Below are 27,789 nucleotides of genomic sequence, written 5' to 3' on the forward strand. Positions count from 1 at the left end.
AAATCCGTATCACCAACAGAAGTATATGAGATTTTAAGAAAACTAAATAACAAAAAGGCTTCAGGTCCAGATGGAATAACAAATAAGGTACTCAAGTTACTTCCTCGCAAAGGGGTTATGCATCTAGTAGCCATCATTAATGCCATCTTCCGGCTAAATTATTTCCCACAACGATGGAAAATTGCCGACGTTTTCCTAATTCCCAAACCTGGGAAAAATACACAGTTTCCTGTAAATTACAGACCAATCAGCCTTCTTTCATGCATAGGTAAGATAGCCGAACGTGCTATTCTCACACGGCTTCAAGAGGCAACAGATATGAACCATATAATTCAAGATGAACAATTCGGCTTTAGGAAATATCACTCCACAACGCTACAAATTTACAGAGTTATCGAACATATAACCCAAGGGTATGAATGGCACCAACACACTGGCGCAGTTTTTCTAGACATCACCCAGGCATTTGATAGAGTATGGCATCATGGACTAATTTTTAAACTACACGAAGTTGGTATTCCATTGCCACTAGTGCTACTTATCAAATCATATCTACACAACAGAAAATTTAAAATAAAACTCAACGGTATCAGATCCACGGAGAGGAGAATCACGGCCGGAGTACCTCAAGGCTCTCTACTATCTCCCCTGCTCTTCTCCATATACATGGCAGATCTCCCCAAACTGTCTCCAGCTATCACCGCTCTGTATGCCGACGATACAATCATTATAGCCAGATCCCTCCGTCCACACCTGGCCACAATCAAGCTGCAGAGAGCAGTCAATGAATTGGAGGATTGGTACACCAAGTGGCGTATCGCAATTAATCCAAACAAAAGCTCTGCAGTACTTTTCACCAGACGTAAGGCAGAACCGAATACAAGCATACAAATGTTTGGTAAAATCATCCCTTGGCGCAATTCTACCAAATATCTGGGAATTCATCTTGATAGACGTCTAAACTTCAAGTCACATATGGATAGTGTTACCACTAAGGCAAGTCAGACTATAGCACAGCTATATCCACTTTTGAACAGGAACAGCTTCCTAAGCATAAGCAACAAAATCTTACTTTTCAAATCGGTAATCAGACCGCAACTAACTTATGCCTCTCCAACCTGGGGTCACACGACTAAAAGCAACATCAACAGACTTCAGATAATACAGAATAAATGCCTAAGAATGGCATTTAATGCCCCATGGTTCATCAGAAACATCCAATTACATCAAGAAGCCAATCTTCCAGATATTAAGACCTACATGACAAGCATTGCAGAGAAATTCTTCACAATCACGGATAATCACCTAAATCAGTTAGTTCGACAGGCAGCGGACTACAAGCCCTCAGATCGTTTCAAACATAAAAAACCGAAATCCTCCATCGCAAGAGAAAGCTGATACAGCCTCAATGCTCACAATGAGCGGGTAAATTACCCACAATAATCTCATCACCCACAATCTAAAATCCAGATGAAGGGATAAAGAGTCAAGGACTCAGTCCATCAACCAATTAAGTTCAAGTTCAAGTTCAAGTGGTATCTCCAGCTCTGGGCCTGGCTCCCACTGAAGAGACCTCAATAAAGGTCGAAACTAGTCTGGGTAGATGGCCAATCCCTTTAATGCATAACAGTATACATATCCACATAGGAAATGTGTTTTGCATTATGGGAGATACTGGGTTAGAAGTGCCTGGTAGCTTGCTCCACCTTTGCCACGAGTTGCCTTGGTGTTGCACTACTTACTGGATAAGATAGTACAACACTATATTTAGTCCTGAAGATATTTTCAGGCGCAAACTTTGTTTGCTCTCACTGGGATAAAGGATTAAACTAAATCTATTATAGTCTAACCTAGTGATAAATAAATTTTCAACAGTCCAAGTGTGATCTAATCAATGCTTTATACAGTGGCACAACCACCTCTTTATCCCTACATGTTAGTGTACTTCTTATCATAGCAGCACTATGATGTGCAGTCTTTGAAACACTTGCAGAAGGCTCTCTGAACTTCAGTCTACTGTCAGCCATCACTCTCAGATCTTGAATCTCATCCACTTCCTGAAGTATTGCACCATCAATATAGTACACAGCTGCAAACTGCAACACCTTGCACTTATCAATATTAAAACTACAATCCCACTCCTTTGTCCAAGTGAAAAGTCTATTCAGATCTTCCTGAAGGGAATAAGCATCACCAGTACTACTTCCCAAATTTGCATTATCTGCAAACAGCTGTTTAAGGTTAAACAGCAAGGGCCAAAGAACCCTGGGACATGATGGTATCTCAAAAAAGGGTAACCACTGGTTACCCTTTTTTGAGATACTGCTCCATCATACACACTTATTGGTATTGTTCTGAGAGCCAATCCATCTAACCAGTATACTATTCATTCCCATCTTCTGCAGCTTCTACACCAACTTATCATATGGTAATTTAGAAAAACACTTCTGCAGAATCACTGTTTGTTACCTTATCATAAAAATGCAAGTGAATTGCTACAACAAGACTTACCCATCACAAATCCATGTTAACCATCATAAAGAATACTGTGTCCATGAACCCAATCTTGTATTCTATTCCTAACCAATCTCTCCAACACCTTGACTATGATTGCAGTTATACAGACTGGTCTGTAATTGGAAATTTCTATCCTAGAACTATGCTTATGGAGTGGTATACTTGACCATCTTTCTGCTCATTAGGAACGTTAACCACTGCAAGACTTTCATTAAATAAAAGTCTTGCGGTAGTTAATACGAAAGTATTAACTACCGCAAGACTAGCGCAAGATTAACGCATAGGTAACCGTCATGTACATTCCTTAAAAAATACATGGTGATATGTCATCCATTCCTACAGTCTTATTAACTTCTAACCCAATCATCACCTGAATATACCTCTAATTCTTTCACTTCCAGTTCTCTTGATACTTGCCTCCCGTTCTACATATTGCACAGCATCATTTACACAAGTATGATATGCACTTATAAAATGCTATCCTTTGCAATGGTCACTCTGCTTTCATGACTATCCACAGTGTCAACCTGCCATAATTATTCTTCCTCTTGCTTCCATATAGCAGAAGAATTCCCATGAATTAACCTTGACCTGACCAGCCGATCTCCTCTCATACTGCACTTTTCTTTCTTTACTTTGCTAAACTGCACTTCATTCTCCTTATGTCGTACTCCACCATAACATTTTCTTTTCCAACATAGCTTGGTTGATTTCACTCCTACTCTATTTACTTTGCTTAACTGTTGGTATATAGTTGTACATTGCTTGTTTCAGGTATGAATTCCCATGCATTGTCAACATGTTTCTATACACAGTTAATCTATCCAACATATTAAATGCTGACTGACTACAGAACTTCCCATAATCACCCACCTTATTATTATTATTATTACGTAACATCTCCAGGAAGTCCAAAAATTCATCGAGGGCAGGCACCTACTCTACAACTCTGTCTCCACCATTTAATTCACTAATTACAACAAACTTCAACTACCATCATCATCTACACCAGTGCATCTACCACCCACCACCACCACCACTAGTATTTTCACAGACAATCACAAACATCCATGCCCACAGCGGGATTTGAACCTGCAGCCTTTTAGCTGGAGAACAGTTACGCTAACCACCAGGACAGCTATATCTTGTTTCACCACTTCCCAAACAAGTATCTTATGATCATTCTCACCAAGCAGCAGCAGTGTTAATACCTCATTAACAACTACATCTTGCAAAGTTATCAGCAAATCCCCAAAACACTAAATCTCTAGTTGCTTTGATCTTTGTATGCTGCTCATATTTATCCTTCAGAAGTTCAACAAACTCACTCTCCTTGTTCTCGTACTTCCATTCTTTATTCCTCTAATTAAAGTCTCCCATCAAGATCACCTTCTTTTTTTACATGTCTAACTAATTTTTTTAAACCTTTTACAATCAGCATTCTCTATGTTTCCTGACCTATAACAGCATCCTATGGGATATGTGACAGAGACGCATATCAAAATTGAGTAGGTGGACAGGAGATGTTCAGCATATTGAAAAATATCAGTGTGAACAGAGCAGTGGGACTGGATAGCATGTCAGCCGATGTACGAGGGTGGTCTTAATAGTTCTCGGCCTCGACCATAGAAGGCAACACTGTCGGCAAGATTTTTTTTTATTGTTGGTACATCTGTCATAAGCATCCATGTGAAATTGCAAGTCATTCTATCAAATAGTTTGTTTTATACAGCTGTCTGAAGCAAACGTTGTCTGTATCTCTTGAAATGGATAAAATTGAGTATCGTGCAGTTATAAATTTCTTTGTAAAAGAAGGTTTAACAGCAAAAGAAATTCATTCGAAGTTCATAAAGTTTATGTGCACTCTTCTCCTTGAAATTATAAATTATAAATTAGACCACCCTTGTATTGCATGAATGTGCAAGAGAATTGGCATTGCCTCTGATGAAGTTGTTCTGTCTTAGTCTGCGCTCTGGCAGGGTTCCAGGGAAGTGGGAAGAGGATAAGAAGAGGTTCCATTGTATAAAGGTGTCATCAAGACAGAGGTAGCAAACTACAGACCAATTAATATCAGGAGTGGTTGTTAAAGTATTGGAAAACTTGGTTAAAGGTAAAATGCAACAGTGAGTAAATAGGGATGTGATACTTTATAGTGGGCAGCACTGCTTTGTAAAGGGTAAGTCCTGTCTTAGTAATTTGTTTACATTTTATAATAACATGACAACAGAACTGGATAAAGGAAATGGCTGCTGCATGACATGCTGGACTTTGCAAAGGCATTTGACAGAATACGACATAGAAAACTATTAGAAAAGTTGGAGTAAATGGGAATGGATATGAAGCTAGTAGCATGGATTGGGATGGCTCACAGACAGACAGACACACCAGAGAGTAGTATGTGGTGGTGTGGAATCTAGGAGAATAAGGGTGACTTGGAGTATCTCAAGGTTCTTTACTAGGGCCACTACTCTTTAATTTGTATATCATGATATAGGGAAAATTTTAAAGGAGGGGATATTCAATTGTGTGCAGATGATGTAATGGGAAGAGCAATAGTTGATAAAGGTGATCTTGAGATCTTGCAGGATGATTTAAATAAATTGGCATTGTGGGCAATAGATAATGATTTCCATGTGTTAAGGCTTAAGTACTGAGAAAAACCTCAGGATAGAAGTTTAATGGAATGAAACAGCACTAGGAAACAATCAAAAATAGTATTTAATGCTTCCAGTCCTTCATCTCACTTACAGAGACATCATCAGGGAGTACAAAATGGCCTATAGTCTTTTGTCTATGTGTTTTAACTAAAACACATAGATGAAAGACTATAGTCCAACTATTGAAACTCATATGTTACATTCACATATCTTTATCTCTAAAATAAGAAGAGAGAAACTGTAATACAAAACATAGAAATTACAATACAAACGTTTACATTAAGAAAATTGTAAGCGATTACATATGATCTCTCACACTCATCTACTTGAAATTTAAATTCAGGAAGTGAAAAAAATTCCAAAAACAGTTAGTAAAGGAAATGCATTCCTTTACTAATTCTCTCTCTCTCTCTTAGTATCTATGGGATACTAAGGTCAAGTGATGACTTCACATCACTTGCCTTAGTATCCCATCATGCAAAGCACATGAGACCTCAATCAAGGTCGAAACCGGTCTGGGTAGTAACCCTTCCCATAATGCATAGCATTATGCATGTCTGTAAGGATATGTGCTTTTCATTATGGGATGCTAAGGCAAGTGATGTGAAATCATTAGCTGCTATATAGAAGTTGCCCAGCCCTGAAGTAACTTCAGGAGCAAACTTTGTTTGCTTACACTTGGATAAAGGATTAAACCAAGAATATAATTTCTTGGCATCTTTAATTTATAGTATAACCAAGTGGAAAAACTTATCTCATTGGGAAAGAGTTGTAAATTGTGAAGGTGCTTATTTTAATGAATAAAACATTGCATGAAAATTTCTGCAGTCGTTTAATTTTTATTATGAAAAACCATACAAACCCTTTTGGTTACCTGTTAATTTTAATTTTTGTAGATATCAAGTGTTGGTGACCTCTCATTGGCCTCCTCTAAATCATCCTCCACAAGTTCTTCTATATCCTCTGCATCAGCTTCTTCAGAACCAAATTTTCAAAGTAGTACTTATACCATTGAAGCACAATTAAAGTAAGTATGAGTCATAATGCTACAACTTGCATTTAAAAATTTAATTAAATGATGATTCATGAAATGCAGAGGTTGTATATATAACCCTACTTTTTTTTTATTTAATTTTTACTGTCTGTGTACTGCAGCCTTATTGTTATAACAAATCTATAGAGATCAATGCAATATTTACTATAGTGAATGCAGGTAAAAAAAGGAATCCATCTCTTTATTTCTTGATAATAAAGACTCAAGAGTGTATTGTCATTCAGTAGGGAGTAATTACAACTTCATGCCTTTATCTTACCCCAAGCATTTGTGGAACTCTTGGGATTATTTCCTCCTCCTGAGCACTTTAATTGCCTATAATGATAGTTGCCACTTAAGTGAATTTTAGGCACTCTGAATAGATAAGAATTAAACCATTTAACCAGATTTTAATTTTAACCATATGTTCATCACTAGATAATTTCATATTTAGTATTTCAGTGTGTCTTTGGGGGAGATATTAACTTGACTTGTGACATTACTGATTGCCATTTTGGACTTTTGTATTGATTGAAGTGTAAATCTATTTCATATTGTAAATCATCTTTAAGGCATGAAAGAAATTATAAAAAATTTTTGCTAGGTACATTTTTGTTAGCAATAAGAGAGGGAAAAAATATTTGAAGCATTGTATATAGATAGGTTACAGGGTTAGAAGAGAGGAGTAGGATTAATGATATGGATAAAGAAAGATTGAAAAGAAAATATAGAAAGTTGCAATTGTTAGAATAAAAGTTATTAAAAAAAAAAAGAAGGAAAAACCACCATTTAGCAATTAGAGGACTATATGCCTGATAGAAAATGAAGAAAGTGAAGGATTTTATATGTTGTAACAAGCTATATTAGAAAAAATCCAGATGATTTTAAATATAAAATCATTTGGATTTTTTTTTAATTGCAGCTGACTAAAATGCAAGAATAGCAAATGGATCAATTTGTGAATGAAAATTGTGGGGAAATCTTCATAATGAAAATGGAAAAGGATTAATTGGCTTTGCATTTTACAACACTTAAAAATAATTAATAGCTTTTTTTACACATAAAAACGTCTATAAATTTTCCTGGGTAGTTGGAGATCAAAAATCAGAAATATACTACATTATAGTATATTATTGGACAAAGTATATGAATACTGAAAGAAGTTGATTGAACATATCAAAAGAGTGGACAGTTCAAGACCCCCCTCCCCCCAAACTCCAATACCATCTAATTGGAATATAGAAGTCTCATTCCAAGGAGAAGATAGAATGAGATCAGAACAGACCACTGAGCTTAAATACCTGAAAAGATGATGATGACTACGTGATAGTTACTCTTAAACTAGCAAAATTATAATAATATTGTTCAAAGCAGATGCCCAGATCAGAACGGTGGAAGCAGTAGTCAGACCATGGAAAAGAAGAATAGAAGTTCCAAAGATCATCCCATGGTACATTTTTAGTGTTGATAAACAGGAGGTGGAGAATGGTTGAAAGAAACTTGCACGACATTGTGATCTGACTTACTAAGAAGAGAGGTGACCTCTGCTGTGTATCTGGAAAGAGTACTAATCTCATCTCATCTTCCTTAAATAAAAATCAATCGAGGTTATTGGGGGGATTTTTTTTTTTTTTTATTTTTCCCTCCATATTTAACCCATGCAACAAGAACCTATAGCACCTCAGTGCTGTATGAAATCTGTTGACATTTTTTTGAAATGCTGGAATTTAGTCAGTGGCTGGGTAGATGAGACATAGCATCTTGAATGAAAAAGAATGCATGGTTTTTAGAGGCCAAAGAAGCTATTGATATGATGAATTTATGCCAGGAGAGACTGGAGATAAATGTCGGTCCAAGGAGAGAGAGAGACATAATCCTGTCTGTGATTTGTGTAATACTGAGGGCAGATAACTCAAATTCCTTTTGCAAGAGAAAAGGTAATGCCACCCAGTTTTGATGGCATTGAGGTTGATCAGATTTTCTTTGTCCTACTGAAGGATAGTATGAAGATCATTGTTTGAAGGCACTGGTTGCAGATAATGTTAACACTAGAGATGTCTGAGAGCTACATGATTTGTTGAAAGAGTAGGATGAATAAAGTGGGTTATAGTTGGAAAAGCTGTGAGTAGTATATGTGATGATTGAGAGTAGGTCATTTATGTATAAGAGAAAGAGGGTAGATGATAGAATAGAGTCCAGAGAGACTCCTACATTGGTGAGAAAATTTGAAGAGAAGGTGTTGTCTTCTATGACATGCAGCGAATGACTAGAGAGAAAATTGACTATTCAGTTACGGAGGATGGCAGGTTGATCAAAAAAGGAAGGCAGTTTGCTAAGTAGGCCACAATGCCAAACACTATCAAAAGCTCTTTGGATTTCTATGGTAACAGCTCATGTTTTGCTGAACCTTACCATGGCACATGTTCAGTGGTGGAAGATGTAGGCTAGTGATCAACAGTGGATCTAGATTGGTGGAATTCATACTGGTGGTTACTAATTAACTGGTGAGACTAAGTAGTGGAGAAGTCAGTTGTTGATAACTTTCTCCATTATTTTGAAGTGGATTGAAGTGATGGCTATTGATCACTAGTTGGGTGGCAGATGTTTGTCTCCTTTTTGGAATAGGTTGCAATATGCGTTGGGATAAATGTTAGCTGAGTATAAGAAATTGAATAGATAATAGAAGATAAGTTTTAGCTTTGGAGCACAATGTTTGAGTATATTTGGAGAGATGCAATCAGGACCAGAAGATATTTTAATGTCCAAGTTATTTAGTATTGTTATGGCTTTTTGCTGAAAAATCATAAAGTACACAGTGCTCAGTTACTGGCATGGTGGAAGAGAATTTTGGGTAGAATGGAAAAGGATGGCCTTCATACCAGTGAGGATAATTTCTGTGGCTTGTTTAGGGCAGTTTTTGGGTCTGAAGCAATAGTCATATCATTGAAGAGTAGAAATTCTGGAGATCATCCCATTTTGCACCTGTATAGTACCAAAGAACATAATGTTTGGAGTGGTAGGAGGACAGGTATTCTGTGAGAGAAGTATTTGATTCACACTATTGAGATTCAAGTTACAAAGAGAAGCAGTGACATCTATATCATTTAATATCTAAGGAAAACTGGATAAAAAATAAATCGAGAGTATTGGAAGGGTGTTATAAAGAATTTGGGTAAGTAGATGTATGATTTCCATTAGGTCATTGTTACAGCAAAGTTTTTGCATCTCGTCAAGCTTGGTCAGTGGTTTTGAAAAAAAGGGAGTCATCTGGAATTGTGGATGTTAAGGTCACTTAGGAAGATGACCTGACTATTTTTATAGCTGGATTGCAGATGGTCATGCTTCATGAAGAGGTGAGAGGGGCTTTAAGAGTGAAGTGGGATTCTATCAGGTTGATGCACAGTTTGCACAAGTCCATCTTGGTCATCGGTGTTGGAAAAGGGGAACCAATAGGAATTGTAGATATCAAGGTTACCTAGGAAGATGACTTCATTATTTGAATAGCTGCATTGCTAAAGGTTGAAGGTGGTTTTTGGAATTTTGAGAGTAAATACAGCAGATGAATGTCACTGAATGAGGCAAGAAAACCTTGAGCCACAGGTTCAAAGCAGGGGACTATGCAAAATAAAGAAATAAATAACATAATAAAAAACAATAATTAATAACACCACCTTAGCTTGCTCAAGGTACTGATGTGCTATAGGTTTGAAACCTTTCATGGATGAGAGACACACACAAAAAAAGTATGTGTGATGACCATGTAATTAGTAGAAAACAGTTATTTTTATGCTTAAAAGTTAAATCAATTCTTTATCCATAAATATGCTTAAGACCATGTAATTAGTAGAAAACAGTTATTTTTATGCTTAAAAGTTAAATCAATTCTTTATCCATAAAGTAACAATTCTAAATTTCTGTTTGGTAAAAGGAATCAGTTGGATCTTTGATATATATACATTGTAAAATAAATTTTATGAAATTTTTTCTTGGAATATTTTTATATAGAACTGTGAAAGTATGGGGGGAAATAATCTATGTTTTCTTCTGGCAAGAAAACTTACAGTAAGGTATAGGTATAGCCAATAGTGGAGTTTTAATTGATCAGTTGCTTGTTAGTACAGTCAGCACTCACGGTAACAAACTGCTGAAAAAAATTATAAAACTAATGGAAATAAACTGCTGGAAAGCCCTTTTCCTGTAGTAAAGAAAATGTATTATAGCCAACAATCTACTATGACACAGTTTCTATGGGGTCATAGAAATTTTCTATAATGAGTGTTCACCATAACATAATTCGGCATTTGAAACTATTATACTATAGAATTATTTTACAAGAATTACAGGTAACTCTTGTTATATGCATTTTTGTTATCCAAGTTTTTGCATATATGCGGTTTCATTTCGGTACATTAAGGAATATTGCTGTTACTTATCCAAGGTCATGAAAGCTTCTGTGCATGTGCCTTGTTTCCTATATCTTCTGTGCTTAGTGTCCATTTTGTATCCCTCCTGCCATGTTGGTCTATATAGTATTCTCTTTATATGTAAATAACTTCCGCACTCTGAGAAATGAATATCTTCTGTCTTTGAAAAAGCATATCAGTAAGGAATCTGAGTGAAGTCCTGTGGGGTTTTGAGCCTGAGAAACCTCTCACAACAAATCTTAAATCAATTTAAAAGCCTATGTCTCAGGCTTTTAAGTTGATAGTGCCATGACTTGGACCATGTGAGGAGCTCTGAAGTGAATGGAAGATTGAAAATACCTTAAATGCTACAAAGATATCAACAATCAAAATTGAAAAGTGCAAGTCTTGAAGGTGGGGGGGAGAGAGAGCCTTTAACTTCAGCAAGCCAGCTGAAGACATTATTAAGATATGGTTACAATATATTCATCCCATGTACTGTTTACTGATGCCTTAATATGTATGAAAACTGAATGCATTTTTGATTAAATAAATCTTGAAAGATTGGAATCTCACTTGTTTGATAATGAAACCTCTATTATCCAGTGTTCTAACCCACATGTTTTATGTATTTTTGATATACAAGGGACATCCAGAAAGTAAGTTCTGATGACCTGCTAGAGAAACAAAAATATACTTACAAAAAAAACTTTATTGCAAATTAAAGTAGACATCTTTCACTATTTTTCTACATAATTTCCACCATTGTTCAGGCACTTATCATAATGGGGTACCCAGAGTTGTATATCTTCACCATAGAAGGTTGCCACCTGTGATGCAAACCACATATTGACTGCTTCTTTGACCTTGTCATCATCTTGAAACCACCAGCCACCAAGGAGAGATTTCAGATGTTTGAACAGGTGAAAGTCACTTGGCGCCAGGTCAGGACTATATGGGGGGATGATGGAATTGTTCCCAGCCGAAAGTGGCGAGAAGTTGTTGTGTTATGACGACTGTGTGTGGGCGCACTTATCATGAATCAAAACAATGTCCCTGGTAAGCATGCAATGTTGTTTATTCTGGATTGCATGACACAGTTTCTTAAGGGTTTGATAGTATATACTCGCATTGATTGTGGAGCCTTGACCCGAGAAGTCTACCAGCAAAATTCCTTGTCTGTCCCAAAACACAGTGCACATGATTTTCCAAGTGGAAGCCATTGTCTTCAATTTCATCTTGACTGTGATGAGCTGTGCCTTCACTCCATGGACTGTTGTTTGGATTCAGGGGTTGCATGTGATTTTACATGCGGCAGGCAATTCGATTTTCTTAGACATTATAAACACACACCAAGAAGCGTACACACTGTGAGAATGTCTGAAAATGGCACCAATGCCTTACTAACGAATCAACAAACTCAGCACGCATGCGCACCGTTGAGATCGCATCGCTGCAGTGAAAATATTTAAAAATAGAACTTACTTTCTGGAGTAGTAGGGTAGTAACTTCTGACAAGATGAAGATAAGATAAGGAATCGTGACGTGATTGGTTGTTGAGATGATGATGTCACCGTGTGTGTGACGTCATGAGTTTGGAATGTTAGGAATTTTTCTGGGGACCATCTGTGTGTGTATGTGACGTCATGTTGTTTGTTTTGTTCGCATATGGAAATATGGATGATGATTAGCGATAATATTTGTGTCGTGATTGGTGGGACACTTTCAACAAGATCAAGATAAGATAAGGAATCGTGTCATGGGTGTGTGTTGTTTTTAGATGTAGATAAGTAACATCATTTGCTGTTGTCAATAAGTGACATAATTTGTTAGTTATAAATAAGTGACGTTATTGTTTTGAATGGAAAAGTGAGATATATTAGTGGATATGGATCGTGTCATGATTGGTGGGAAACGTCTGACAAGATCAAGATAAGATAAGGAATTGTGACGTGGATGTGTTGTTATCAGATGAATATAAGTGACGTCATTTGTTAGTTGTAAATAAGTGATATAATTGTTAGTTGTAAATAAGTAACGTTATTGTTTTGAATGGAAAAAAGAGATATATTAGTGGATAAGCATTCGTGTCGTGATTGGTGGGATACTATGAACCAAATAGGGGTAGGGTGAAAGGGAAAGTGATGTCAGTGTCCTGTATGTGTGTTGTTATGAGTTGTAGATAAGTAAATGGTTTGCGTATGGTATTATGGGTGACACACATCCATCATTGTCGACAAGTTTTGTGTTTGGTTGTCTATAGATGGGTGTACTAATTTTCCAATACAGTTTGGGGTATTTCTTTCCTGTTAAAGGTTGGGAATTCGTAGAGTTGAGTTGTGATGGCAGCAGTGATTAGGCTTTTCTGAATAATTTAATTATATGCTGGTGTCCCTCAAACATACACTTTTTTTTTGCTCTGAAGTTATCACTATCAGTTGGAGGTGACATCACTAAAAGATTATTGGCATATAACAACCTCTTTTTCGAATTTACGTTATCTTGTTTACAAATGTTTGGGTATTGGTGATTTTTTTAGTTTACCGTGAAGAGAAAAACCAAATGGCATTTAAAAAAATAAATTTTAAATAAGCGAGACTTAAAGGCTTACAATAACTTTTTTGTATTAGTCTAGAAATTCTAATAATTTAAATTTACTTACAGTCTTTCCAGAATGACTCTTCTTAATGCAAATAGATATTCCAAAATAGTTGAATTTTTATCCACAGCAGAACACACAAAAACACAAGCTTGAAAGAACGAAATTTCTGTAATAACCTGAAAAGCTATTTGACATTTGTTCCCATAGATTTTCTGTCCGTTTGGTACACCGCTGATTTCTCCCCATTGGGTCATAATGTTTTTATTCCCATGGTGGTGAGTGTAAACCCAAACTGTCTTTTTCTGACTAATATATCCGCCAGCGATCGGTAAACGCTCACACAGAACAATATTTCTGTAAATAACCAGAAAATATAGTTGACTACATCGTTTAGATTACCACCCGTTTGGTTCCGTTCGTTTTCTTGGAGATGACTCATTAATTTTCGTCTTAGTTTTCGACCTCTATCACACTATGGAACTGTTAGTATTAATCTCATAATGTAAAACACAGCTCCTAGGAGCTGTGTTTTACATTATGAGATTTAATCACAGCTCCTAGGAGCTGTGTTTTACATTATGAGAGAATATCAAGAATAGTGAGGGAGCTTGCTCCACCTTTGCTTCGAATTGCCTTCGCCGATAGTTTTTCGGCATTGAAACTCATAGATTGTAGTTCTCGATCTTGAGTTTTACTTACTGGCTATATAACAACATAGGATTTTTATCCCTTTAATATCTATTAAGTTGCCAGAAAACTAGCCATTTGGCTTTTCATTTTAATTACAAAATATAAGCACACCTTTATGTAGGATTTTTATCCCTTTAATATCTATTAAGTTGCCAGAAAACTAGCCATTTGGCTTTTCATTTTAATTACAAAATATAAGCACACCTTTATGGCATTCGTATAGTGAAGGTATGTAAGTTCTTTTCACTAAGCTTTAATATCTTCTATCTTCTACCTACTCACTGATGAGACCACAAAAAAGGTTGAAACCGGTCTGGGTAGTGACCTCTCCTCATAATGTAATGACAGTATTACATCTCCTAGGAGCTGTGTTTTATATTATGAGAGAATATCAAGAATAGTGAGGGAGCTTGCTCCACCTTGCTTCGAATTGCCTTCGCCGATAGTTTTTCGGCATTGAAACTCATAGATCGTAGTTCTCGATCTTGAGTTTCACTTACTGGCTATATAACAACATAGGATTTTTATCCCTTTAATATCTATTAAGTTGCCAGAAAACTAGCCATTTGGCTTTTCATTTTAATTACAAAATGAAGCACATTCTTTAAAGGTACCTGTGGCATGACTGAACAATAAATTATATGATGACCATAGTAATTAACTTACTGTACCTTCATACTAAATGTACTTTCATTTCATTAAAGTTAACTACTGTGGTTATCGTGTAATTTATTGTTTAATGAAGTACTTATCTCTACTCTTATTCGTCTATAGATTGCATTATGGAAGAAAGTGGCATTAAATCAGATATTAGAATCAGAGATATCAAACTTGGACTCTCTAACTAAATTGCATAACAGCTGTAACAAACTTTGCATGAAATCAGCAATAAAAAGACCAAGACTGAAAATTATCTAGAACACAGAAAACTTCAAATGCATTCTCAGTGTAGAACCTATAGAACAAGTAAAATATATTTCAGCTATTTAGTCACATTTTTAGTGAAGATGGCAAATTAAATTTAGAATTAGACAACAGAATAAGCAAAGTTGGTATGGTGGAGGAGACAGTTGACAGCGTTCAAACCAATTTTATTTTATCAGTCTGGGAGTCGGGTTAGAAATAAAGCACTTGATCAAAAACTTGAGACCACAGATATGAGAGTTCTGAGAAAAATTAGGGGAGTGAACAGAGCAATTGAAGAATTATGTTAAAAATGATGTATTAGAAAAGAACTTGAGATTGTTCACATTCAAGAATGTGAGTAAAGCTTATCTAAGGTAGTATGGCCATTTAAACAGAATGGAAGAAGAAAGGTTAGGAAAACAGATTTTGATTCTAGGATGACATGAAAGAGACCCAGAGGAAGGCCAAGATCCAGGTGGATCGATTCTGTCAAAAGTGCCTTAGAAGAATGAAGAGTTAGATACAACAGTATTAGAGTGCTGACAAGTAATAGACTAAGTTGGAAGAAAATTGTTGATGGAGATTAATAATAATGTAATCTTCATGTATTGCTATCATATTAGCCTGGACCATTAAGGGTACATATCAAGAACTTGATGATGGATATATATATATATATATATATATATAATCAGCCCCACACACAAGAGGTCCCAAGATGCATGACATGGCAATTCAATGTTTGCATAGTAGTTAGATGTAATAGAAGAATTTGTTGATGTGTTTTTGGAAAACCTGAAGGTTGTATTCATCAGGGAAGACAGTATGTAGAAGACTTCCAAAGAACAGAGGTATAGGAAATGAAGGTTGAGATGACAAGTTTGGAGTTGAACTATAAGTGGGTATTGACTGGCAGTTGCTTGTGTTCATATACAGGAAAGTATAGCAATCAGTTCAAGGGAGCAGTGCTCATGAAAATATCTGTAGAAGAAACATAATGCAGCAATAGAACATCTATGGAAAAGTGCCTGGAGAGAGGAAATAAGGGCGGGAGAGGTAATTAATTAAGTGAATTTCTCATTTCTGTATACAATCAAGCATTCTAAGGGAAGGTTTAGGTGCACTACCCATAATACAGGAACAGTGTTCTAAGGTCAGACAGTCTTGAGCTTTATAAAGTGTCAGGATTTGAGCAGGAGAGAAGTACTGTTTGGAATGGAAAAAATGGCATGTTTTTGGAGGCTGAAGAAGCTATGGACTTGATGCGTTCATGCCAGGGTAGATTTGATGTGAGAGTTAAGCCAATGAAAGAAAACTGATCCTGATTGGCAAGAGGAATATTGTCAAAAGTGAGGGTGAGAGCAGAATGATCTTGTATCTTTTTACAAATGAGACAGGATTTCATTTTCGTGGCATTAAAATTCACCAGGTTATCCTCAAACCCACTTGAGAATAGAAAGTAGATCACTGGTTTAGGAGATTGGTTAATTAAGATCTTGAAGCCTGAATTACCTGAGCACTATAAGGTTTTGCAAATGAAAAAAAAAGGTACTCATCAGCAAAGCTGTAAATAGGACTGGATATCAGGGAGAGAAGATCATTAATGTATAGGAGGAAGAGCATAAGTGACAGTTCTGAGCACGGGGGTATACCAGCATTAATTGAGAAATCAGATGAAAGGAAACCATCCACCATAACCTACAATGAACAGCTGGAGAGGAAGCTGGAATCCATTTGCAAAGAAAGGGAGGAATACCATTATACTAGAGTCAATCAAATGCCATGGAAATATCAAGATGACCACTTTAGTTTTTCTGAACTTTTCTGTGGCTTGCGTGCAAAGGTGGGTGAAGTCAGCTGTGGAATGAGTTGCAGAATCTATACTGATGATCATTAAGTAACCCATGGATCTCCAAGTAGTGAGGCATTTGACTTTTGATGACCTTTTCCATTATTTTTGAGAGTATTTAAGGTCAGAGGAATAGGGCAATAGCTTGATTACTGACTTTTATTTCTCTTTTTGGAAATAGGATGGAAAAGCTTGCTTCCAGACTGGTGGGATAGATGCCAGATGAGTAGTACAGCTTGACGAGATGCTGCAGGTCAGGTGTGAGTTCTGGATCACAAGTTTTTAGTACAACTGGAATACCATCAAGGCCAGGATATTTATTGGTATCAAGACTGCTGAGGATTTTTCTGATGTCCTTCTGGTGAAATTTCAGAGGAGGCATGCTATGAATAGTTTGTGGAATGGAGGAATTCTACATTGGTTTTCTGTGTGCGAGTTGGAGATAAAAACATGTCAAGAGGCCTACCTTTTCTTTGAGAAATGTTGTCATGCCGTCAGGATGTTTTTCTTATGTTGCTCCCACCCACAAGACATTATTGGTAAACCTATAGTACATTTTGTACCATTTTGTACCAGGCTAGGGATATTTCTTTTCTATTTTTTAATCAAATTTTATATATTACTATTATTACGGGAAACTCCAGGGAGTCATTAGACTCATTGAGGGAGGCCCCAAATCATATTCAACATTCATACAGTATCTATCATACCTCGCCTTAAACTCATTCACTGTCACAGCATCCACCACAGACTCAGGGAGCGCATTCCACTCATTCACTACTCTAAAAGTAAAGAACCCAGCTCTAACACCTTTACTAACCACACTTTTGCCCAGTTTCCATGGATGTCCCCTAGTCCTCCCACAACCAGCCCTGTTCTCAAAAATATCTTCTGAATTAATTTTATAGAAACCCTTCAGTAATTTGAATTTCTCAATCATATCTCCCCTCCTCCACCTCTCAACCAATTTTTGCAACCCACAAATCCTCAACCTGTTCTCATAAGGTTCATTCCACAGACCTGCTATCATCTTGGTCACTCGCCTCTGGATCCTCTCCACCTCCTCCCCATCAAGAAGAAACCTAGGTGACCAAATCTGGGCACAGTAGTCGAGATGGGGTCTTATCAAGGCTCGATACAGAGGAACAATAACCTGCTTGTCTCTGCTTGTCAACGTATTCTTCAGCAACCAAGTGATTTGATGAGCTGATTTGGCCACTTTTGCAATGTGTCCCCTAAATTTCAATTCCTTATCCACCAACACTCCTAAATCTCGTGCCTCATCAATTTCCTGGGGCACAGTTCCACCAATGCAGTGAACTGCCGCCAATGAACTTTTCACCCCAAAATGCATAACCTTACATTTTGCCACATTAAATTGACATCCATTCTCCTTAGCCCAGACCTCCAATCTATCCAAATCATCCTGCAAAATTTTGACATCATCTGCATTTACTATTGCCCTACCCAACTTCGCATCATCCGCAAACAAATGAACTGTTCCTCTCAGATCCTTTCCTATATCATTAATGAACAAATTAAACAACAGTGGTCCAAGAACAGATCCTTGTGGCACACCACTAGTCACAGGCCATCTTGTGGACTCTACTCCTGAGTAAACCACTCTCTGATATCTCTCGGTCAACCACCCTCCTATCCATCTCACCAACCCTATGTCCATCCCCATATGCTGCAATTTACTGATTGGAATTCCATGTGGTATTCTGTCAAAGGCCTTAGCAAGGTCCAGTAGAATCACTGTAAATCCATTACCCTTATCCAGTTCAGCCGTCACTGTGTTATAATACGTGAGCAAGTTACTGAGGCATGACCTACCCTTCACAAAACCATGCTGTCCCCGATACAGTATCCCATTTTCTTCTATCCAATCTTGTATTTTCCTCTTGACTATTTTCTCTAGGACCTTGATAATGATTCCTGTTATGCTGATTGGCCGGTAATTTTCAACAGCAGCCTTGGAACCACCTTTGTGCAGCGGAACTATTTTCCCCTCTTTCCACCCCCTTGGGACTGACCCAGACCCGAGGCTCAAATTAAACAAAATGGTCAAGGGCACTGACAGTTCTTTAGCCGCTTCACATACGACACGAGCTGGTATGCTATCCAATCCCACAGATGTATTGACATTGAGGTTCTGTAATAGACTAGTTACCTCTACTTCATTCATCACAATTCCAGTATAAGCTGCTAAAGAACTGTCATTCCTGCAAAGTCACCACCTGAATGATATACTCTTGCAAAGTGCTTGCTTAGTAATTCCACAATATCGACTGATTCGGTTACCTCCCTACCCTCAGCATTTTTTAAGATCATTCTACCATGAGCATTTTTCCTTTTACTTGCAACATATTGAAAAAACTGTTTGGGATTCTCCATAGCCTGCATGGCCAATTTTCTTTCGTAATCTGCTTTTGCTTTTCTTACCACCCTTGTTACCATCCTGGCCTGAGCTTTATACTGTTCCTGCGCCTGATGGTCACCTTTCTCCTTAAATTTCCTCCACAATTGTTTCTTTTTTTGCAGCTCAAGCTTAATAGTGTTATTCATCCATTTAACCCTTACTTGATTTATTATTCGGACTCTTGGTATACAGTCAACCATTGCCTCCTGCAAACAGTTCTTAACCACCTCCCATGCACTATCAACATCCAGCCCTTGCAGTTTTACATGCCATGGCACTGAGCCAAGCACACACCTAAGCTTGTCATACTTACTAGCCTGGTAATTCCACATGTACCCTGTCTTAATTGTAAATTCCACTCCTTTAGCCACCTCCCAAGTCATGACCTTATGGTCACTCTCACCAATTGGTGGCAACATGGTCATGTTCGTTACAGCCACATTCTCAGTTGCAATTACAAGGTCCAGCACTCTCTGCCCCCTGGTATTTTCCACTACATGTTGCTGTAGATAGTTGTCCCTTAATAACTGCATAAAATCCAGTTCCTTCCTCCCATGTGCCCTCTCCTCTTTCCAGTCAATGTTACCATAATTGAAATCATCCATAATAATTACCCTCCTTCCACTCATTTCTTCTATTTGCCTATGCATACTATCCCCACCATCTATTCCATCACCTGGTCTATAGCAGCACCCGATTGTATATTTTGTTCTGCTAGATTCTATCTCACACCAAACAGCCTCAAATGTGCTCTTTTCTCTATCCTGCAGTTCAGCTTCTATACTCCTTGGCTGCAGCTCATCAGCTATCATCAATAACACTCCTCCCCCCTTTTTATTCACCCTGTCACTCCTGAACACGCTATACCCGTCACATTCAATCCCACTAGCGTTATCATCTTATGTCAGCCATGTTTCACTAATACCAACAATCTGTGGCCTGGAAGTGCCAACCATGGCCAAAAACTCTTCCTTCTTGTTCCTAATACTCCTGGCATTAGTGTACATGATTGCAGAAGCCCATTTGTCCTATCCCTACTTTTATGCCTTATACTAACTATCCCATTCTGATTTGTTGTCTTTCGTACTCGCTCGGGCATAATATACTCATTCATACACTAAACTGCCTCCCTAAAGTCTGTATATCTACTCCCCCCCCCTCTTAATAAATCTAGTTTCCCTGAGTCTGTACATCCACTTCCACATCATTCATCAACACTTTTTCAAGTCTCCGTACACCAACTCCATTCAAATGTAACCCATCCATCTTATATAAGTCCTTTCGCCCATTGAACTCATTCCACACATCCACAAATTCCACACCACTCTCCATGCATAACCGACGCATAAAGTCATTGGCAATTATGGCCCTCTTTCTAAACACTTCGCTGTCATACCATGGTAAGATACTCACCATCCTAACTCTCTCACTCTTCTCTTTTGCTACCTCAAATAATTCCCTCACATCCTCTATCATTTCCATTTTGCCCTCTTTCAAATCATTTGTTCCTGCCACGATTATCATCTCTTTCACCCTCTGTTTTTGCAGTCGAATAGATTTGCTGACGTCCTGTATGTTCGCACCCGGCTGGTTCAACTTCGTTAAACTCTCAACTATTACACCTCTTAATAGCGAATTCCCATACAGCACTCGCTCCTTCATTTTATTGACATTTACGAACATTCTATTATTTGCCGTCACAGACTTTTGCCGGTTATTTGTCAGTACGTTCAGCACACATTTTTCCATACGCTACAGTTGCCTTTTAGCTCTGTATATCGCACCGTTCAAAAGGGCAATTTCACTACTCGCATTTATCTCACCATTTTCATTATCAATCAAATCATCCATTCATTCTGTATTTCTACCTTCATTTACACTTTCAACGACGCTCTTACACCTATCTGGCACTACCACGCAATTCTCTAGCACACCGCCATTTTCTACATTCTGACTATCGTTAACAATATCACTCTCGCCACACGAAACACGCTTGAAATCCTCATTCTCTTTACACTTTCTGCACATATATTAACTCCACTATCACTTTCTAACCAGACTCCCACCGCTCTTCGCAAGGCATACATCTCACAGACAACACATTGCATAAATTCGTTTACATCAAATCTCTTAAACAAACATGGCGACCTGGCTGCCATTTTTTTCTTTATCGGTGCCATATGTACGCTATCTTATCTTAAAATTAATAATTAAAATAACAGAAAACACGCAAAAATTGCACAGACACACCAAGAAACAAAAAGCAAACAATACTACTTAAAATTCTAGTAAAATTTCTAATGTTAACACAAAATACTACTAATCTTTTCAGGAGCTCTCGACAAGCCGACGATCTAATCAGTGCGACACCAAGCGTTCCCCAAAATTTAGCAACATAGTATATTTTTTGTATTTTTCATTTATTTTTTACAGTCTGATAACCCTGCTCTAGAGACCAAACATGGAACTTTTTCAAGCAACTTCAAGCCTACAATAAGCAGGGAGGTGGTCTTCCACCAGGCAATGACATTCATCTCCCACCTAAAGACAATCATAAACATCTATGCCCACAGTAGGATTTGAACCTGCAGCCTGTTGATTTGACAGCTGGAACACTAACCACTTGTCCAACCAGGGCTAGCAAATGTATGAGAGGTGGAAAGATGGAAGGTCAGAAGTTGCATCCCACAACTTTAGCAAGCAACTAGAAGGCACAACTGCCATTAGGACAGGAGACAGCAGCTTAGTGCATTTTTCCCTTACACAAATTCTGCTTTGGATTTGTTGATTATTATTATTATTTTTTTTTTTTTTTTGCAGTGTTATGAGTTGTAATGTAGGATGAGTGAGAAGCTAGAGTTTTTGACTGGAGTCATGTAGCACATGTTGAATTTTTAGTTTGGACTTTGGACTTCTCCAATAATAGTGCCAAAGTTGTTGGAAAATGGAGTGGAGAATAAAATCACTCATCCCCATGAGAATAATTTCTGTTATTAGAACGGAGCAGATGCTAGGATTGGAAGCAATAATCAAACCATGGAAACACGTAAAAATCCTGAAATCATCCCAGTTGGCACTGTTGTAGTACCATAGGATACAAGGCTGTGAATGATTGGGAGAAAACCAAGCTATAACAAATGAGACATTTTATAGCTGTACCATCAAATGAAATAGGTAGTTCCCTGATTAAAAGAGGGGAACAAGAGTGGGGAGGCCTTCACCCATTTTGCATGAAAGAAGAGAAAATGGAAGGAGGGGGACAGAAACCAGAAACCCTACTCTAGAGATGAAACATAGCACAGCACCACTTCACACCACCAAAAAGTGAGTCAGTGGTGTTTCATTGGGTGAAGAAAGATATCTACTGTCTATAATGATGCAAAATTTAGTAACATAGTAAATTTTCCACTTGCCTCTGGTCTCTTAAATGATCTTATGAGACTGTAAAAGTGAACAGAGAAGTCAAAACTAAAAAACTTTATTGTGGTGTCAATGTATTTGATTTACTAAGAAATTTTGAATTAGTTGGATATAAATTATATAGGAAAGATTTGAGAGGAGTTACTGAGGATAAAGAATTTGTTTTCAGGAATTGTATCATATGACTAGTAGTAAAGCACAACATATTATTGGTCTGATTAAAAGAAGTGTAGCTGTTGGAGAAATTTATGATACATTTATACCTACCTGTGGTCAGGACAGTTTTGGATTATGTCTCTCAGCTTTTGTCCATGTAGATTTCTAATGGAGTTCAAAAGAATTGAAGGTGTGTGTGTGTGTGTGTGTGTGTGTGTGTGTGTGTGTGTGTGTGTGTGTGTGTGTGTGTGTAGAGAGAGAGCGAGAGGAGATTCATTAGGAGGGCCACAGCAGAATTATATCATGAAAGTTACAAATCTAAATTGTTAATTGCAGTTTATATAAGTTTATAAACGAGTTTAGCAGGTATAGGTATATCAGATATCTAGTCTTTGTTCTCCGTTCTTCACATGCATCATTCTCCAAACAAAAAAAATTTAGTCCTAATGTCTGCAGTTACTTCTCTGTTACTCTATTTCCAGGGATGACTCCTTGTTGTGCCTCCTCTAGCCAAGTATTGAAAAATTTCTTCTGCATTAGTCCCACAAAAGCTTTGGTACCTTATATGTTTCTATCATATCCCTTATTTTCCCCTCTAGCAAAAAAAACCTGCAACCTACAAAACCTCAATCTATTGTTATAGGGTGCATCTTGGTCGCCTTGGATTCACTCCACTTCCTCATTCCAAAGAAACCCGGGTGTAACAAGACCCATGTACAGTGATCCAGATGTGGTCACATCAGAGCCAAGCCTTATAAAGAGGAATGATATCTTCCTTAATTCCTACTTGTTAGCATGTTGTTCAGTGAAAGTAATCCTATGCAATATTCTAATGTGCCAAATGCATGTTTAGGCTTAATTATCCTCTCTTAATCCTCCTCCTCTTCTCCCCCCCCCTCTCTTTCAAATGTTTGCAGTGTTCTTGCAACTTATCATATTATGGTCAAACTGGGAGATCTGCCAACACCCTTCCCCTTGGTGAACACAAAAATACATCTGCCACCACAACAACTATGGTCATCCTGTCTAGCTGACCATGCACAGGATCAGATAAAAAAAACTATAATTTTTCATCAGAGCAAATACAAACTTGAAAGACTCTTTAGAATCAGCAGTAGATTTAAAACATCTAAATACTTAATCTAAATAAATATGGTTGTGTTAAGTATCCCAAGATTTGGGAAACTTTAATTCTTAGGCCTCCTGCCCAACAGCACTCAGACTTTGAGTCCTCTCCATCACATGCTGTTTCAAGTAATTCCTTCTGCCACGTAATCTGTCCACTCCATCTGCCTGTCATAAGAATTATTGGCTCAAACTCATTCTGTTAATTTGCCAGTACACATCATCCACTTCTTCTCGTGGAAAGGCTTAGACGTTGGTTATGCATTGTTTACCAAATAATTTAAGGAAATTACAACGTCAACTAGGATATACATTAAAATAAATTTTAATATACTTCAATATTTCGGCAACACAAGGACTACATCCGGTTTCACCAATACAGCCACTTTGGTCTTGCTGACCATGCACTGGATACCTGCCATAGAATACGGTGGAAGAAAGCCACAATAATACAACGTAGTAAATATAAATATGAAAGGCTTTTCATGGAATCAGCTTCAGCCCTAAGAAACAATCCAAACCTCAACAAATTTGGCTGCATGAGACTGCCTCAAATTTGGGAAACCTACATCAGAAGACCTTCAGCCCATTTGCCCAAGAATACCAAGATTGCCCACTAGGGAGCACCATCAGGACTTTAGGAGAAATAATAGCTTCCTGCTTCTTCCTCACTTAGTGTTTGTTGTGCCTGCATGCATGTGTCTTGAAAAATGGCAACGTGACGTTGCCGAAATATTGAAGTATATTAAAATTTATTTTAATGTATATTCTAGTTGACGTAATTTCTTTAAATTATTTAGTAAAAAAATCCACTTCTTCTCTTAATCCCCCCCCCTGGTTTATAACAACAACCAACTATTATTTTCCTGTTGGCCTCTATCTCACACCAGATTGCTTCATATGCACTTTCCATATCTCTGTTTTTCTTGTGACTATGTACTCATTTTAGCTGCATTTCATCTGCTGTCATCAGCATCCCTCCCATCCATTCTATTCTGTCTTCCTTGTAAATGCCATAACCCTTAGATTCTTTTCCTATATCTTGCTGTCAGCCAAATCTCACTAATCCCTATAACTTTTAGTAAAGTTGAACCAATGAACCCTTGCCAAAAATTTCTCCCTTCTATTCCTAATGTTCTTGAATTTGTATATATAAACTGCATTATTCCCTTATCCCCACAACTACGTTTACATAAATCTTGTTTGTATTATCCAGTTCAATTTCATTATCTCCATTACCAGATTTCTCCATTTCATCCCTCCTCTATATATGTTTTTGACTTTACTGTAAGATAACCATCAATAAATGATCTTGAATCCAATCCCACTTATTAATTTCCTTCTCCTACATTGAACATGCCATGCCACAGAAAGTCACAATCTGTGTTCTAATATATCTTCTGTTGTGTAGTTCTCTGCTTCTCATTTCTTCATTGAAACTTGCACCTACCTTATAGCCTCTCATGTCAAAACTGCATGATCACTCACCACCTGGCAGCATTGGTGACTCATGCTCGTTTGTTTCCCTACCACGTGCTGTGCAAAATTCTTACTCATACAGGTATCCAATCAATGCATCCATAGTTGTCATCCATTATTATCACTTGACTGCCACTCATCTCTCTTATCTGTTTGTCTGAACATCTGAGAATCACCTCCCTCTATATAACCTAGTCTATACCTACAAAGCCAACATCACCATTGCTTTCTTGACCTCACTTGTACTAACAGCTCAGTGATCATCACTTGTATCCCATATCCTTTCTTCTTTAACCACTATATCCATTATATTCTATTCTCTTTTCTCAGTATATCATATTCTATCAAGTACCTCTTGCTAACACCAATGATTTGGAGGGGGGGGGGGTTAAGAGGCTGCTAATTTGATCATGGTTACAAACACCACCTCTTTTACCAAAATATTTTTGCATTGGTATGTAAATGTAAAGTCTTGCTATGGGTTCTGTTTTCTTCTTACAACTTTTTACTCTATCATTCATCAGGAGCTTTGACTTTATTGCTCCCATCCCAACCAGATCTTTCATTTTTCATTCTATCCTCCTTTATTTCACACTTTCCTCATAGCTTACACTCATCCCACAATCTAATTCTCGTTTCCCTGCATGGGCACAAACTGCTCCTCTCAGGCAGAAAACTGGCAACTACCAGAGTTACTCTGATATAGATAATTCCATATCCTCGAATTTATTCCATGCAGTTCTGCATGCTCAAAGCCTCTCTTCCTATATGTATCTTGGCTATCCTGCCATTCAGAATCATTGTCCTTCACATCTTCCCATTGGCACAGCTTGCCAACACAACTCTGACTCCCAACTCATTTGCTTTGCTGTTCTCTAATAACACTGAAATGACATGCTCCCTCATTTTCCCCTCCTCATAAATAATTCCACAATCATCCAGCCCAGTCATTTCAACACCTGCAATCTCAGTTTTTTTTTTTTTTTTTTTTTTTTTTTTTTTTTTTCTATTCTAAAAATGACACATCTTCAACATCTCTGTTTTTACACACTTCACAGTTGAATTCCCACACATCACTATACCCATTAGGAACCTCTTTATTGTATACACACACAATACAGTCTGCAATTCTTGTAACTTTTGTTTTTCCCCCTCCCACTGTTTTCTTCACTCTTCTTTTATAGGCATGATCTTTCAACAGCCATGCTTTTCTTTTACTGTTATACCTCATTCTGCACCTATTTTAATTAATTTTTACATGCTTATTGAATGTTTATAGAAGTGTCGCTAGCCAGTAGTTCTTTGCATAATGCAAACCTGTTATAGTCATGATGGTTCTCATGGAAACAACTGGCATATTAGCATTCAAAAGTTCCAAGAATTGCAAACTGTATTTTGTGTGTGTATATACAACAAAGAGGTTCCTAATTGCAATTTATGTTTAGCTATGTTGGTACACTGCTATAGTGTGTTTTTATGAACCATTCATTAAGTTCAAGACTGGTTGATGAAACATTATTTTTTTCTTTCCTTATAAATCTGGTTTTTATTGGCAAAATCATTTGATATGAGGATAATGGTTTTCTTTTATTTTTCATTGTAATTTGGCCAGTTTTATTGGCAAAAACAATACATAATTTTGATGTCTTCATCATTGGCTTAATGGAATTTAACAATTTAGAATCATTATTAAAATTTTCATTTTAAATAGACAATTTTATTTAGCAAAATTAGGCAAAGCAAATTATATCCAGATACATAAGCATGATAAAATGGCACTAGGTTCAAAACTGATTGGTTTTACTGTACTATTATTAAATGCACATTTTCATATGATTGCCTGCAGTTCCTTAACTTGGGAATAATTACATTATCATATTGTAATTTTTTTAGACGAAGAAGTTGTCCAGAAGGTACCTGTAGTTTAACCCCAGACAAGGTAAGCTATTTACATTTCTCTTTTTTCACGTTGCTATATTATTCAATATGAATGGATTTTTTGTAATTTTTGATCTATATTATAGCTACCATTGTGATGTAAATTAGTATTTGCATAAATTTCACTTAGAAATGTTTTGTTAAATATTAAAAGTTGAGGAGCAAGAAATAAGGTTTTTTGAAGATACTAAGCAGTCTAATAGCTGCTCAGTAACAATACCAACATTTCAACACTCATATCAGCATCGGCATCTTACATATAACACTGGAATCTAATAAACATACAATACTGGACAATGTGTACCAAATTGTTGATCTTACTGTGTACTGGATTTGCTTTGAAGTAACTGTTGAGTCTTACCTTTCTTTTTTAAGCATCCTGATTTGCTTCTGTTATTGAGTCTGTTATCAACCAAGCCTACTGTTGTAAGCTTCAGAACAATGCCAACATTTACTATAGAGTTTCAGATGACTAATTAGATTGCTACAGCATATAGTGAGACATGAATGTTCTGTTACAGTTTCTTGTTGGGATATGTACGTAATAAAAGTGGGTCTGGTCTAGCAGTAGAAATCTTGTACTTTATGGTCT

The 27,789-nt window shown here is 37.1% G+C and overlaps 1 protein-coding gene across 1 annotated transcript in view; it reads left to right on the forward strand.

Annotated features, from left to right (window-relative positions):
- Positions 1–27,789, forward strand: part of LOC150104147 (protein Fe65 homolog) — a 554,216-nt gene that overhangs the window by 276,007 nt on the left and 250,420 nt on the right. The window contains exons 8-9 of the mRNA XM_090396406.1: positions 6,071–6,201; positions 27,153–27,198. Coding sequence (XP_090252532.1) covers positions 6,071–6,201; positions 27,153–27,198 — 177 coding nt within the window. The remainder of the gene's footprint in view (positions 1–6,070; positions 6,202–27,152; positions 27,199–27,789) is intronic.

The sequence above is a fragment of the Typopeltis vanoorti genome, chromosome 8 (assembly GCF_054136105.1).
Source record: "Typopeltis vanoorti isolate ZY-2024b chromosome 8, IOZ_Tvanoo_1.0, whole genome shotgun sequence".
Taxonomy (NCBI): domain Eukaryota; kingdom Metazoa; phylum Arthropoda; class Arachnida; order Uropygi; family Thelyphonidae; genus Typopeltis; species Typopeltis vanoorti.